A 12562-nucleotide genomic window follows, 5' to 3' on the forward strand; every position below is an offset into this window, starting at 1 on the left:
TTATTTATGATGTCCTGAAAATTTAAGTTTACTTTCATATTTTAATTTCCATTCTAACCTTTTATTTCTCAGATATTTTTATGTACGGTATTTTTATTATTTAAAGGCTAAAGATAGAATAGCTGATTTTTTTTTTCCGTCTATATTCCTTGATTTCTGTTCATTTTTATATCATATTTTCTTTACATTGGTGTATTGAAGACGGGGGTATTTAAGCTGATATGAATTCATGACTGTTTTACCCATCCTTCTTGTTTTCTTAAATAAATTGAGTTATTAATATCCTTGTTAAAAAAAATTAAAAATAAATATTTTAACATTTAACTTCACGATATCTTTGGATTAAGTTACTTTTTCGTCAAGGAATCTATTTGAACATATTACTTCTTCGTTATGCCATTAATCAATAGAATCGCCTTCCTTTCCAGTATTATGACAAGCCCGTCTTCACCTCCACGCTTACCGGACCCGCTCAGATCCTGGAAGGACAGAACGCTCACTACGAATGCCGCGTTGTGCCTGTGGGTGACCCCAACATGAGATACGAATGGTACTGCAATGGAGTCGAACTCAAGATGGGTAAGTCGGCTGAAATATAAAGACTGACTAGTACCATATACAGTCCCTTTCTGAGTAGGGATACCCTAACTTGGTGAAAGGCTTTGTGTATCGCCATGATCAGCAAAACTGTACTAATCACGGCCACCCATACTAGATTGGTTTGCTGTTAGCGATCATACAAAAGTCTCCCACTGTCACCAATCCGCACGGGCCAGCGTGGTGATGAAAAGTGGCCAAACTCCAGACATGATTAAGGACTTGTCTGAGGCCTTTGTCTTGCAAAGGAACAGAAACGGCTGCTTATGTTGTTGTTGTTGTATATACAGTACTGTATTTCCATTCCTTTGTTTTGAGAATATTTTCTAACCTTATTATTGTGAAAGAAATATTTCACAGTCCATTTTTATACTAAAAGGTGCGTATGCATATTGATAGTTTATTCTTTCCTTTGTTCTTTCAGGCTCAAGGTTCAAGACGACTGCCGACTTTGGCTACGTAACCCTTGACATCTTGCAAACTGTTGCTGAGGACTCTGGAGTTTACATGTGCAAAGCTATCAATAATGCCGGAGAGGCAGTCAGCTCCTGCACAACCAGGGTTGTTGGTAAGATATTTATTTTGTAATTTTATTTGTATATTCTGCTAAGGAGATTATTGATTAAAAATTGTTATATAAATAATAGTAAAATAGATATGTCATTGATTATCAAAAAATTCAGGATTTAAACAAATTAATAATTTATTGATTAAATATGTTTGTTTTCATTAGTAATGAATATAATTTTCGATGAACTATTGTCCATTAATTTGCAATGACTATCGCTGTATCATTGATACCTTCTAAACGATTCTCTTCTGTTTTCCTCCCTTCAGCTAAGGACAGCATCCTTGGCGATGCCCTTCATCCCGGATGGGAGACCATCAAGCTCCGCGAGACCCAATGGAACAGGGTTCCTGAGACTCCCACTTCACCTGAGTCTTTGGAACCACCAATGTTCACCAAACATCTGGAAAGCCACGAACGCCTCCAGGCACGTGTTTCCCTTGTTTATTTATTTGTTTATTCATTTATTTATCTAACTGTTTATTTTCCTATTAAGATAAATTAGTTTATGAATGGTTTAATGTGAACTTAGTGATCTGAATGGATACATCCGAGAAATATAATGTTTGATAGATATTTGTTGGAAAGAAAGGAATGAGTGCATTAATTTTACTCTTATCATTTAGAGATATGATCTTTTTTGTGAATCAAAAGTATTGAATACCACAGAAGCGTTGTATGTTTTTACATGTTAGAAATCACTATGGAAAATTTTATTTGATGAGATATATTGCTTATACTGTATATTCCCTATTTTCATTACTTCTGTTATATCACTTGTAATGTTTTTCCCCACTTTAAATATGGGTTTAAACTCTTCAGACGAAATAATTATCCTTCATTCCACTACAGGAAGCTGGAAACGTGCGCTTAGAGGCCCAGGTGCAACCTGCAAGCGACCCCAACCTTAGCATTGAATGGTTCAAGAATGGCAAACAGCTGGCCACGGGTATGGAAAGACAATGAATGCATTCTTAAACTTTGATTTGTCTTTATTTTTTTACTAAAGCGATTGGTGACTGTTCCTTATATTTAGCTTTGAAGAAGTGGTAAATCTGTTGTGCTGTTTACTTTGGTGGTCCGAAGACTTAAATGTTTTTGTTCATTAAACGTTTGGATTTTTTTTTACTTAAAGATTGTTTTGTTTATGTCACTGTTAGGCTAGATAATGTTCAATCAAGGATGATCTTATAGATGAAGAGTTCATATTTGCTGATATTTATTCCCTTTCATCCTTGTAAGCATTTCTTAGTAAACAGTGACTTTAAATAACAGATTTTAAATGTTTTGTTGAAGATTTTATTTGCAATTAATGTTTTTTATAATCTTTATTTTAAATTAGTGTGCATAGTGAATGGTGTTTCGAATGCATATCTTCTAGTTTTTATGTGAAATGTCTAAAAATGTTGACCTTAAACTGAAAGCAAAGCATTTTCAGATTGGTGTGTTACTTGGATTTGTTATGCGAGATGTCCATGTTGACTAGTAGATACTTGAATGTCCTCAGATTTTGACGATCTGGAAATCCTAATTATTTCAGCGAATTAAATAATTGATGAAGAGACTCCCCAAGAAACACAAACAACAAATACTTGAATTGACCCAATACTGATAGTTTTAGTGACAAAATCCGTATATAACCGCCACTGAGACACAGAAATAAAGATTTTTTCATTTTACTTAGTTTTCTTGATAAAATCTGATGATATTTAGCATCATCAGTATCTGCTAAAAATTTACTTCTAATTTACTTTTAAATTTAATGCACATATTATTTTTGGGGGATGTTTATAAAATATGAATACACACATAAATACCCGACGCACGGTAGGCCTATTAGTCAGTAGTTTTGGGAGGTTTACAACTTAGCTTTTTCACCATCCACACTATTCCCTTTCGTCCTGTTTTTTTGGGCAGAGTTAGAATTGATGCCACTCAATTTCTTCATATGACGCTTCAATTTCAACTATTCCTTTAAACGTACAGTTTTCCCGTAAACAGCACTTTTAGCTGGTCACACTTGTTTTCCCATTGGTCAGATAACCCCTGATGACTTGATTATCCATATACATTGGGTACTTTTGAAGTTTAAATGATAGTTATCGTTCATTAACTCATTTGGCACCAATTCTGACAAAGTTATTTGTTTTTCATAATAAAAGATGTGCTCTACTTCTTCTGATGTGAATTTTATACTAAAACTTTAATCGTAGATTTTATTGTAAGGCAAAATAATTTTCCTGTAATGATTAAATTATACTATCTAAGTTTTCCAAAGACTTGCTGAAACAGCAAGCGTCAGCAACAATCCCTTGAATTAATTATGTTAAAAAGTACTAAATGTCCTTATACTATATGGAAGAAGTTAGAGCACAGCTTAATGTAACTTTCCTTTTGTAAACGTCCAATGTTCAGCGCTCTAGAGCACAATTTAGTCCCTACAATTCCTTGAATTAGTTATGGCATTTCACTACACCTTGCGTTATCTTCTTTGCGATCTTGTCAGGTCCTGGAGGCATAGTGGGATCCTACAACGAAGGTATTTTTTTCACTCGACTTATTTCATTTTAAGTAATATACATATTGGTGAAGGAACTCTACAGTTGCTATAAACATAGCAGTATATAGGGGTCACTCCTCTCATTTTTCTATTAGAAATGCCTGCTTTCAGATATCTGCCTTATTATAAGAGAGACGATCATTCCTTTGGGCTGGTTACTTGGTATTGTGTTCTTGTTGCTTTACTCTCCTAAGGTGTTCTGTCAAGAGCTTTCATATTTGATTGACTAGAGCCTTTTTGCGATTCTCTACTGTATATATTTTACAAGAAATTTTGTGATTATTTACTATGCAGATACCTTTAGAAATTAATCATCAAGGATGAGAAGAACTTTTCTACTGTTGCAAACTTTTGAGAAAAAATTTCAATTTACTAAACAATAATGAATATTGCAAGGAGGCTGTGGTTAATCATCTCGATACAGTGTTAAAAGCTTTGGGAAAGGAATTAAAAATGACTTTGCCTCGTTTCATGAGAAAAATTGCTATGGTCACATTGTATCCTTATTACTGTTACTCTAGGCTTCAAGGTTGGTGTCTTCTAAAGCTCCCATATTTCTCATTTTAAGAATATCTAGGATAAACAGCTAAAACTTTCTTTAAATTAAAATCTACTTTATGCATGTATTATAAGTTAACTACAATGGATGGTAGAACAAAAATACATGTATGGCTCATCGTAAAATGTATCATCTCTCAGTTAGATGGTTTTGCTGCTTGATGAAGGTCCACATATATGAATAATATTGCATGGTGACTGATTTTGGCATGTGGAATCGGCTTTTGATGTTCACTTATGCTTTCAGTGTATGCATATTTTTTTTTTTCATTGTGGCCGAGGCTTCCTTTGCAACTGTTTTTTTTTTTCAGGTGCTTTTGCAGTTACAAAATATTGTATGTACAACTTTTATTCTTGGTATATGAAAGGATTTATAAAGAGTTTAATAGAAAGAAAATTATGTATTATATTTATTACCATTGGTAGTAAAATTACGGTAATTCTATATTTTAAGAAAGATATTTGTATGAACACATGAAAGATGTTCAGGAATGCGTCATCAAATTGAGAATAATATCCGAAATTAATCCAAGTATTAGTGATCCTTATTGGACCTCTAGGTTATCATGAATTCATTCTCAATCTTATTTGGACTTTACAGGTACTCGAGTTCGCAGTACATTTGACTTTGGTCATGTGACTCTTGAGATCTCTGGCCTTCGTGAAAATGACTCCGGCATCTATACCTGCAAGGCGGTTAACAGAGTGGGAGAAGCTGTATCCACATGCAACATCAAGGTCTTTGGTAAGTCGATTATTATCAGTGTTGTTACAAGCTAGACTGCAACTCTGGCTGGAAATGCAGAATTCTACAAGCTCTAGGGTCCCAGTGGGAAACTAACCAGCATAGATAAATATACAGTAAAAGTTATAACCAAGTATGAAAAAAATGGATACAATTGTGAGAACTAATTGACATATGCTTTTAATAAACCTACTTGTATTTTGTAAGCAGTTCTGCGTTTATTGTAATAGAAATTTCATACCTTTTTGCATAAATCTCGGTTGGATCATGAAGGAATATTTAAAGTTTTCTTTAATTTTCAAATTTAATTTCTCGTATTTAAAACGTATCATTTGTTCTCTGCTCACTGTAAATATTTTATTTAACATCCTTAAAGTAAACTAATCACTTTTAGTAAACTAATATTTTTTTATTCTCTATGTATTACTGAGTAAGATATAAACATAGAAAATTTACCAAGTAAAGCAAGCCCCCTTACTCCCATAACAGTTACCAAGTAAATTGATAAATATCTAAAAAAAATATCATGATTTTCAGACCGTGATTGGCTCATTGGTGAGTCTGTCCACCCAGGAGCTCTTTCCAAGATTGCCAAGCTTGAAGAACCTTCGGCAGCACCAGAAGCTCCCTCAGAACCTACTTATGATGTTCCTGTCTTCATTTCTCATCTCAACAATGTTGAATGTCGCGAGGGTGACACGGCTCACTTTGAGTGCAAGGTCGAACCTTCTCGAGACCCCACCATGAAGATTGGTAATTTATATTTTTTTTTTCTGAATAATCATAGAAATGGAAATATTTAGTGTGAAAACCATTTCTGTTACCTTGAATATTATTTTTATTCCATGCATGAAAGTAGAACAAAAGAAAATAGCAAGCAATATCACCGATAGAAAAAATATTTTCAGAATCTTCTCTAAAATGCCTTTGAATTTCAGAATGGTTTATCAATGGTAAAGCAATGCAGGCTGCCTCCCGATATGCCGCTACCTATGACTTCGGATTCGTCTCCCTTGACTGCTCCCACTGCTATGCTGAAGACTCCGGTATTTACATGTGCCGCGCCACTAACTCCAAGGGCTCAGCCTCCACCACAGGCACTCTCAAGTGTCTGAGCAAGGCTAATCTCTATTTCGACACCCAGCACCCGCAGGGCAGAGCTGGCCTTGAGAAGGTAAGAGCCAAGAAAAATCAGCCATTGGACTGAGAAATTCTCATTTTTTGGAAAATTATATTGAATAACCTAAATATAATATTAATGAAAATGGCTGGAGCTATGTTTACTTTTGCTAGTTATGTAAAATTGGTTTTTATCAAGAAATTTAACGATATTCTCTTTCATGTAGGTTGAAGAGGCTGAGCGTGCCTACTGGGCGAAGTACCAGAGGCAGATGTCTGAAAAGGAAGTTACCTTCCCCAAACCATTCTTTGTCAGGCCTCTGCAGACCAACTTCTCTCTTAATGAGAACCAGGTTTGTGTGTTTTTTTTTTTTTTTTACAATCTCTATATTAAACACTTTACATAAAAACACGGAGAATACATTTGGATAATGCAAATACAGAAATTTTGTCCTGGAAACAACATATTTATCTGTGATACTACATTACATCAGTTACTTATAAATCATGCCAATAAAGTTAAAAAGAACAAATTTAAATAGAGAATTGTACTTCCATTTCTTTCAGGCTTTGCATATGGAGGCCAATGTGGAGCCTAAGCAAGATCCTGATTTGAAGATTGAATGGTTCTTGAATGGCAAGGTCCTGGAACAGGCCTCTCGCTACAAGACAAGCTATGACTTTGGTCTGGTATTACTTGACCTTAGCGATGCTTATGAACGTGACCAGGGCATCTACACTTGCCGTGCTTACAACAAGGTGAGACATTAAATATAATGCTTCTCCTCAGAACATCTGCCTAACCGATAAATCAGACGCTATATTTTTCTTTAATTTTAATTACAATGCCTAAAATTTTCAAAGATAGTTTATGAAATATACTTTCATTATATATCTCACATCATATTCTTTTATCTCTTTCCATTTTTAGGCTGGAGAAGCATACTGCACATCTACAGTTGTCGTGGGAAGCAAGGATGCTCTTATTGAAGACACACAACACCCTGCCGGAGAAGCTGGACTTGAAGCCATTCATGTAAGAGCACTACTTGTAGGCTGATATTTTGACAAGAAAGGACTAAAGTACTATATATTAAAAAAAAAAAATGATTGCCAACAGTATTAGTGCCTAACATATTTATTTAAACATGTGAATATAATTGATGATTTTCTCCTTCAGCGTATGGAGAACAAACTGCGCCGTGATGATCGTGAACTGCCTGATGAAGAGGGTCATCCACCAGTATTCACTGTGCCATTCAAGGTTAGAATAAGTTTTAAGTTTGTAATTGTGGGAAAATTTCTTTTGATATTAGAAACTAACTCACTTCCAATATGTAGATTTTTTATTCTTCCACACTACAAGTATTGAGCTTGAAATTTGAATATGTATATTTGCTTCATTTATTTTTTTAAGTTCAGAATAGTATAATAAATTTTAAAATATTGTACTATTTTTTTCTGGTAGGATCTTACCAACATTGAAGAAGGTGAGATTGCTCACTTTGAGGCAATGCTTACTCCTATTGGTGACCAGTCTATGAAAGTTGAATGGTTCTTCAATGGCGAGGCACTCAAGGCCTCTCATAGAGTACGCACTGTGTATGCCTTTGGAATGGTTGTCCTCGAGATCATTGGTTCTAAGGTAAGTCTTTTATTGTTGGGAGGAAATCTCAATGTGAATGAATAATTGTTATGTATTAATCCTATTTAGAAACTATTTTCATGCAATTAGTTTATTTCAGGACTCGAATCATACATCTGAAAGTACTTTACTAATTTCAGTACATTTATGGATTATCTCTAACAAAGTTCAATTCTGTTTCAGATCTCAGACTCTGGTGAATACACATGCCGTGCTTCTAACAAATGGGGCAAAGCTGAATGCACTGTCAAGTTTGAATGCGTGGATCGGGCTCATGGCCAGCCACCCAAATTCACATCTCATATCCAGAGCTTAGAAGGCCTTAAGGATGGAGATTCAGCCCACTTTGAATGCACTCTGATTCCCATTGGTGATCCTAACATGAAGGTTGAGTGGTTCCATAATGGTGAACCTTTACGTAATGCCACTCGTATCAAGACTGTCAGTGACTTTGGCTTTGTCGTGTTGGATATTGCCTACCTGCAAAATCATGATGCTGGTGAATGGCTATGTAAGGCTTCTAACAAGTATGGTGAAGATACAACAAAGGCATTCCTTAATTGCCATGGTATGGGTGGAGTTTACACTGATTCTCTTCAACCTGGTTCTCTTGACAAGATTGCAGCTCTTGAAGGTCACAAGGCTGATCTCAAAGCAGTTACCTCACCTACAGCAGCTGAGCCTCCTAAGTTCATCACCCAAATCGTCAACATTGAAAGATTAGTTGAAGGCCAGAGTGCCCACTTTGAAGCTCGCCTGAAGCCTGTAAATGACCCCAATCTCGTTGTTGAGTGGTACAAAGATGGAACAAAGCTTCCCTCTGGCCACCGTTACAGGACTTTCCATGACTTTGGCATTGTCATTCTCGACATTTTGTACTGCTATGAAGAAGACTCAGGTGTCTATGAAGCACGTGCTGTTAATAAGCTAGGTGAGGACAAGACATCTGCCACTCTCAAGTGCCTAAGCAAGGCAAATCTTATTTTGACTCCTCAGATTCCAAGGGAAATGGTAGGTGGTTTGCAAAAACTCCAAACTCTGGAAGATTCAGCCTGGATGAGGAAAGACACTACGATGGCTGAGAGAGTAGGCATGGCACCCAAATTCACAGTTCCATTAAGTAACATTGATAGCATGAAGGAAGGTGAAAATGCTCACTTTGAAGCTCGGTTAGTTCCCACTGATGATCCTCGGTTGAAGGTGGAATGGTACTGGAATGGCAAGCCGATGAAGTATAGCTCTCGTATCCGTCAGTTCTGTGACTTTGGCTTTGTGATCATGGAAGTGTCTCCAATCTATCCAGAAGACTCTGGTGAATATATGTGTAGAGCCTACAATGATTATGGTGAAGCTGTAACAAAGGCCTATCTTAAATGTGAAGGTAAGAGGTCTATTATTCTTGAGAGTCAGTTACCAAAATCTATGCAGAAGGGCATGGAAAGGATTGCTGAGCTTGAAGGACTTATGATTAAATCCCCTGATATGCCAACACCGACAGATGCTGGACAACCTCCACAGTTTATTACAACACCAAAGGATGTTCAGATCTTGGAGAACCAGCTTGCTCACTTTGAATGTCGTCTTCTCCCTGTAGGTGATCCAAACCTTCGCGTTGAATGGTATCACAATGGACGACCTCTTTCAGCAGGTTCCCGCATCAAGACAATTAATGATTTTGGTTATGTTATCCTCGAAATGGCAAATTGCTATGGCAGAGATGGTGGTACTTATACTTGCCGAGCAATCAACAAGCATGGTGAAGCATCTGTTGAATGCAAGCTAGTTGTTTCTAGCAAGAGCTCAATTAATCTAGAGCCTCAGGCTACCCAGAGATACAAGGACTGCACAGAATCCATTCAGAAACTTGAAGAGAGCATGTATAGGAAGGAGGCAGTTCCGATTGAGGAAGAAAAACCAGCACCACCCAGGTTTGTTACTGATTTACAAAACATCAATGATCTGGTTGAAGGTCAACCTGCTCACTTTGATTGCAGAGTAGAACCTGTTGGTGATTCTTCTATGAGAATTGAGTGGTTCCACAATGGAATGCCTCTTGCAGCTGGGTCTCGTGTACACATGATGGATGACTTTGGCTTTGTTGTACTTGACCTCGAATGGACATTTGCTCGTGATAGTGGTGAGTACATTTGCCGTGCTACCAACAAATGGGGAATGGCCACCACCAAGGCTGTTATGAATGTGCGCTCTAAGCATGGTGTGGATCTTAGCACTCAACTTCCTCAAGGAATGACAGCTGAAAAGCTCAAGGAGCTGGAACGAGGTCCATTGACAGAGAAATACGAAGCCGATCTTGAAATGATGGCTCCCAAATTTACAATTGGTATTAAGAACCAGATAATGGAAGAAGGTGAGAGAGCATTCTTTGAGGCTAGAGTAGAACCTCGTAATGATCCCAATCTTCGTATTGAATGGTACAAGGATGGCAAGCCCTTACAGAGTGGTCATCGTTTCAGGACTATGTTTGAACTGGGTCATGTCACACTGGAGCTTCTTCATACATATGCTGAAGATTCTGGTGAATACACTTGCCGTGCTGTCAACAAGCTCGGTCAAGATCTTACAAGAGCTTCACTGAAATCCAAAGGTTTGTAGATAATAGTATTTTAGTGGTTATTTATTAAAAATTATGTTAAGGTTATGTAATCTTGAACTCATGGAATTCTAGTTATGTTACTTCTAGCTTAAAATTGGCCTTGTATATGTTATAGAACTTTATTATTATAACCCTAACCCTCACTAAGATCTTGAATGAGGTATTCATATGAACTTATTGTGATGCTCTTGTATCTCAGGTAGATTAGATTTAAATTACAGCACATTATAAGAATGAACTACACAGTTATACTCATTTCAATCTATTTTCTATTTCAACAGCAAGCCTGAATGTGATTATCCAGTCACAGGTTCCAAAGGGAATGAAGACTGGCCAAGACTTTGCTTCACAGATGGAGGAAACCTTGAAGAAGTATTGCAAGGAGGTGATGCTCACTGTAGAGGATATCTATGATGCTGAGAAGAGACAGCCTCCTCGTTTTGTTACACACATCAAAGATGTCAAGGACCTAAAGGAAATGGAAGAATGCAAATTTGATTGCCAGTTAGCTCCAGTTGGTGATCCCAACATGAAGGTTGAATGGTTCTTCAATGGTCGCCCTCTACCATACAGTGAGTAAATTTTATAATTCCTTATTATAGTTATGAGTTTTCAAAAATACTAAGAAACACTTATCACAGCAGAGTTATGTATGGGTAGAATTCAGCAATTAAAATATATATATTTTAATTGAAAAAAATTTATAGTAATTGCTTCCAGAACTTTACTAAGATCATTTCATTTTTTCTTCCACAGAGAATCGCCTCACCCCCATTTATGACTTTGGTTATGTTGCCCTTACCATGAACTGGGTGTTTGGTGAAGACTCTGGTGAATATCTCTGTAGAGCTACCAATAAATGGGGCATGGATGAAACCAAAGCTATACTTAAGGCTCAAGGACGTCCAGGTGTCATTTATGAATCTCAGATTCCTAAGGGTATGCAATCTCTAGACAAGATCAGAGAACTTGAAGCATCCTGGCAACAGTAAGTAATTTTTAATTTCACAGTAATAACTAATGCCCCATTTGTGTACATTAAGAATTTATTCAACACGATTGTTTTTTAAAATAAGAATATATTCTTAATGTATCCATCTTTATTATCTAGGGCTCCAGAAGCTGCCACTGAAGAGGAAAAGCCTCGAGCAAAGCCCGATGTACTGAAGAAGCCAGAGAGCTTGGTTGTACAAGAAGGAGACTGGGCTCGCTTCAGTATCCGTGTAGCAGGTCATCCTAAGCCAAGGGTCATGTGGATGGTCAATGGCAGCGCAGCCATGAGCGTAAGTTATTGGAATTTTTCCTACCAAAATATGTTAAATGAGAAATTTTTCTCAGCTCCAAAAAATAACTTTTATTACTATTCAAGAGAAGTATTTCTCAGTGACTGGCTCTGTTTGGCATCACTGTCATTTGAAGTTAATCTAGCATTTTGAATACAGTCCCAGATGAGTTCCCATGTATGTCAACCTTATTACTTTCATATATTGTTTGGCCTTTTATCATGTTGCAGAAAACTGAATAGTTTATCATTCGAAAAAAATTATACCCCACTCTAAATTATACAAAAGTCAACAGTTCTCTAAAATCATTCTCAGCTTCAATGGAATATTTCCTGTAACTTATGTTCAATGTCATTTGTTAAGGCAGAATATTAACATATTTCTAATATTCTTAATCAAGGGCGCCCGTTTCAAGATCTGGTATGATGGTATGTTCCACTTAGACATTCCCAAGACTCGCCAGTACGACAATGGTAAGGTTGAGGTCATCTGCAAAAACTCTCTTGGTGAAGCTTATGCAAGCTGTGATCTCACAGTGAAGCCCAGGCAAGACGATTACCGTGCAGTCCTCAAGAGCTCTCCTAAACGTAAGTGTCATTCCTTCCCTGGAGCCCTTGATCTCAACTCTTGGATCTTGTGGTTAACAGTCCCATATACAAGTATCAAAAATTCCTCCTTGATCTAGTATAATGGGTTACTTGTTAAAACCAAGAACCTGGAGATTCCAATCACACTCTTCTCTATCGCTTCTAGGTAAAAACTGCTGCTTTTACATCTAGTAATGCCTTTCTCTTCCAGGGTTTATAGATATTTTTTGATAAGGAAGTTTGGTTGCTGATCCTGTAGCAGCGGAGGCCTACATAAAGCTTATGC

General features: G+C 36.8%; 1 protein-coding gene across 22 annotated transcripts in view; it reads left to right on the plus strand.

Moving 5' to 3' along the window:
- LOC137627783 (titin-like) overlaps positions 1-12562 on the plus strand; it is a 218029-nt gene that overhangs the window by 72302 nt on the left and 133165 nt on the right. For 21 of the 22 annotated variants that reach the window (XM_068359103.1, XM_068359107.1, XM_068359108.1 and 18 more), the window contains 18 exons: positions 429-579; positions 1022-1165; positions 1435-1596; positions 2022-2114; positions 3672-3704; positions 4885-5028; positions 5566-5781; positions 5967-6202; positions 6375-6500; positions 6715-6906; positions 7079-7183; positions 7328-7411; positions 7616-7792; positions 7976-10397; positions 10688-10978; positions 11163-11394; positions 11518-11689; positions 12090-12276. In XM_068359103.1, coding sequence (XP_068215204.1) covers positions 429-579; positions 1022-1165; positions 1435-1596; positions 2022-2114; positions 3672-3704; positions 4885-5028; positions 5566-5781; positions 5967-6202; positions 6375-6500; positions 6715-6906; positions 7079-7183; positions 7328-7411; positions 7616-7792; positions 7976-10397; positions 10688-10978; positions 11163-11394; positions 11518-11689; positions 12090-12276 — 5167 coding nt within the window. The remainder of the gene's footprint in view (positions 1-428; positions 580-1021; positions 1166-1434; positions 1597-2021; positions 2115-3671; positions 3705-4884; positions 5029-5565; positions 5782-5966; positions 6203-6374; positions 6501-6714; positions 6907-7078; positions 7184-7327; positions 7412-7615; positions 7793-7975; positions 10398-10687; positions 10979-11162; positions 11395-11517; positions 11690-12089; positions 12277-12562) is intronic. The other variant, XM_068359104.1, reaches the window with a different exon arrangement.

Source organism: Palaemon carinicauda, chromosome 35 (assembly GCF_036898095.1).
Source record: "Palaemon carinicauda isolate YSFRI2023 chromosome 35, ASM3689809v2, whole genome shotgun sequence".
Classification (NCBI taxonomy): domain Eukaryota; kingdom Metazoa; phylum Arthropoda; class Malacostraca; order Decapoda; family Palaemonidae; genus Palaemon; species Palaemon carinicauda.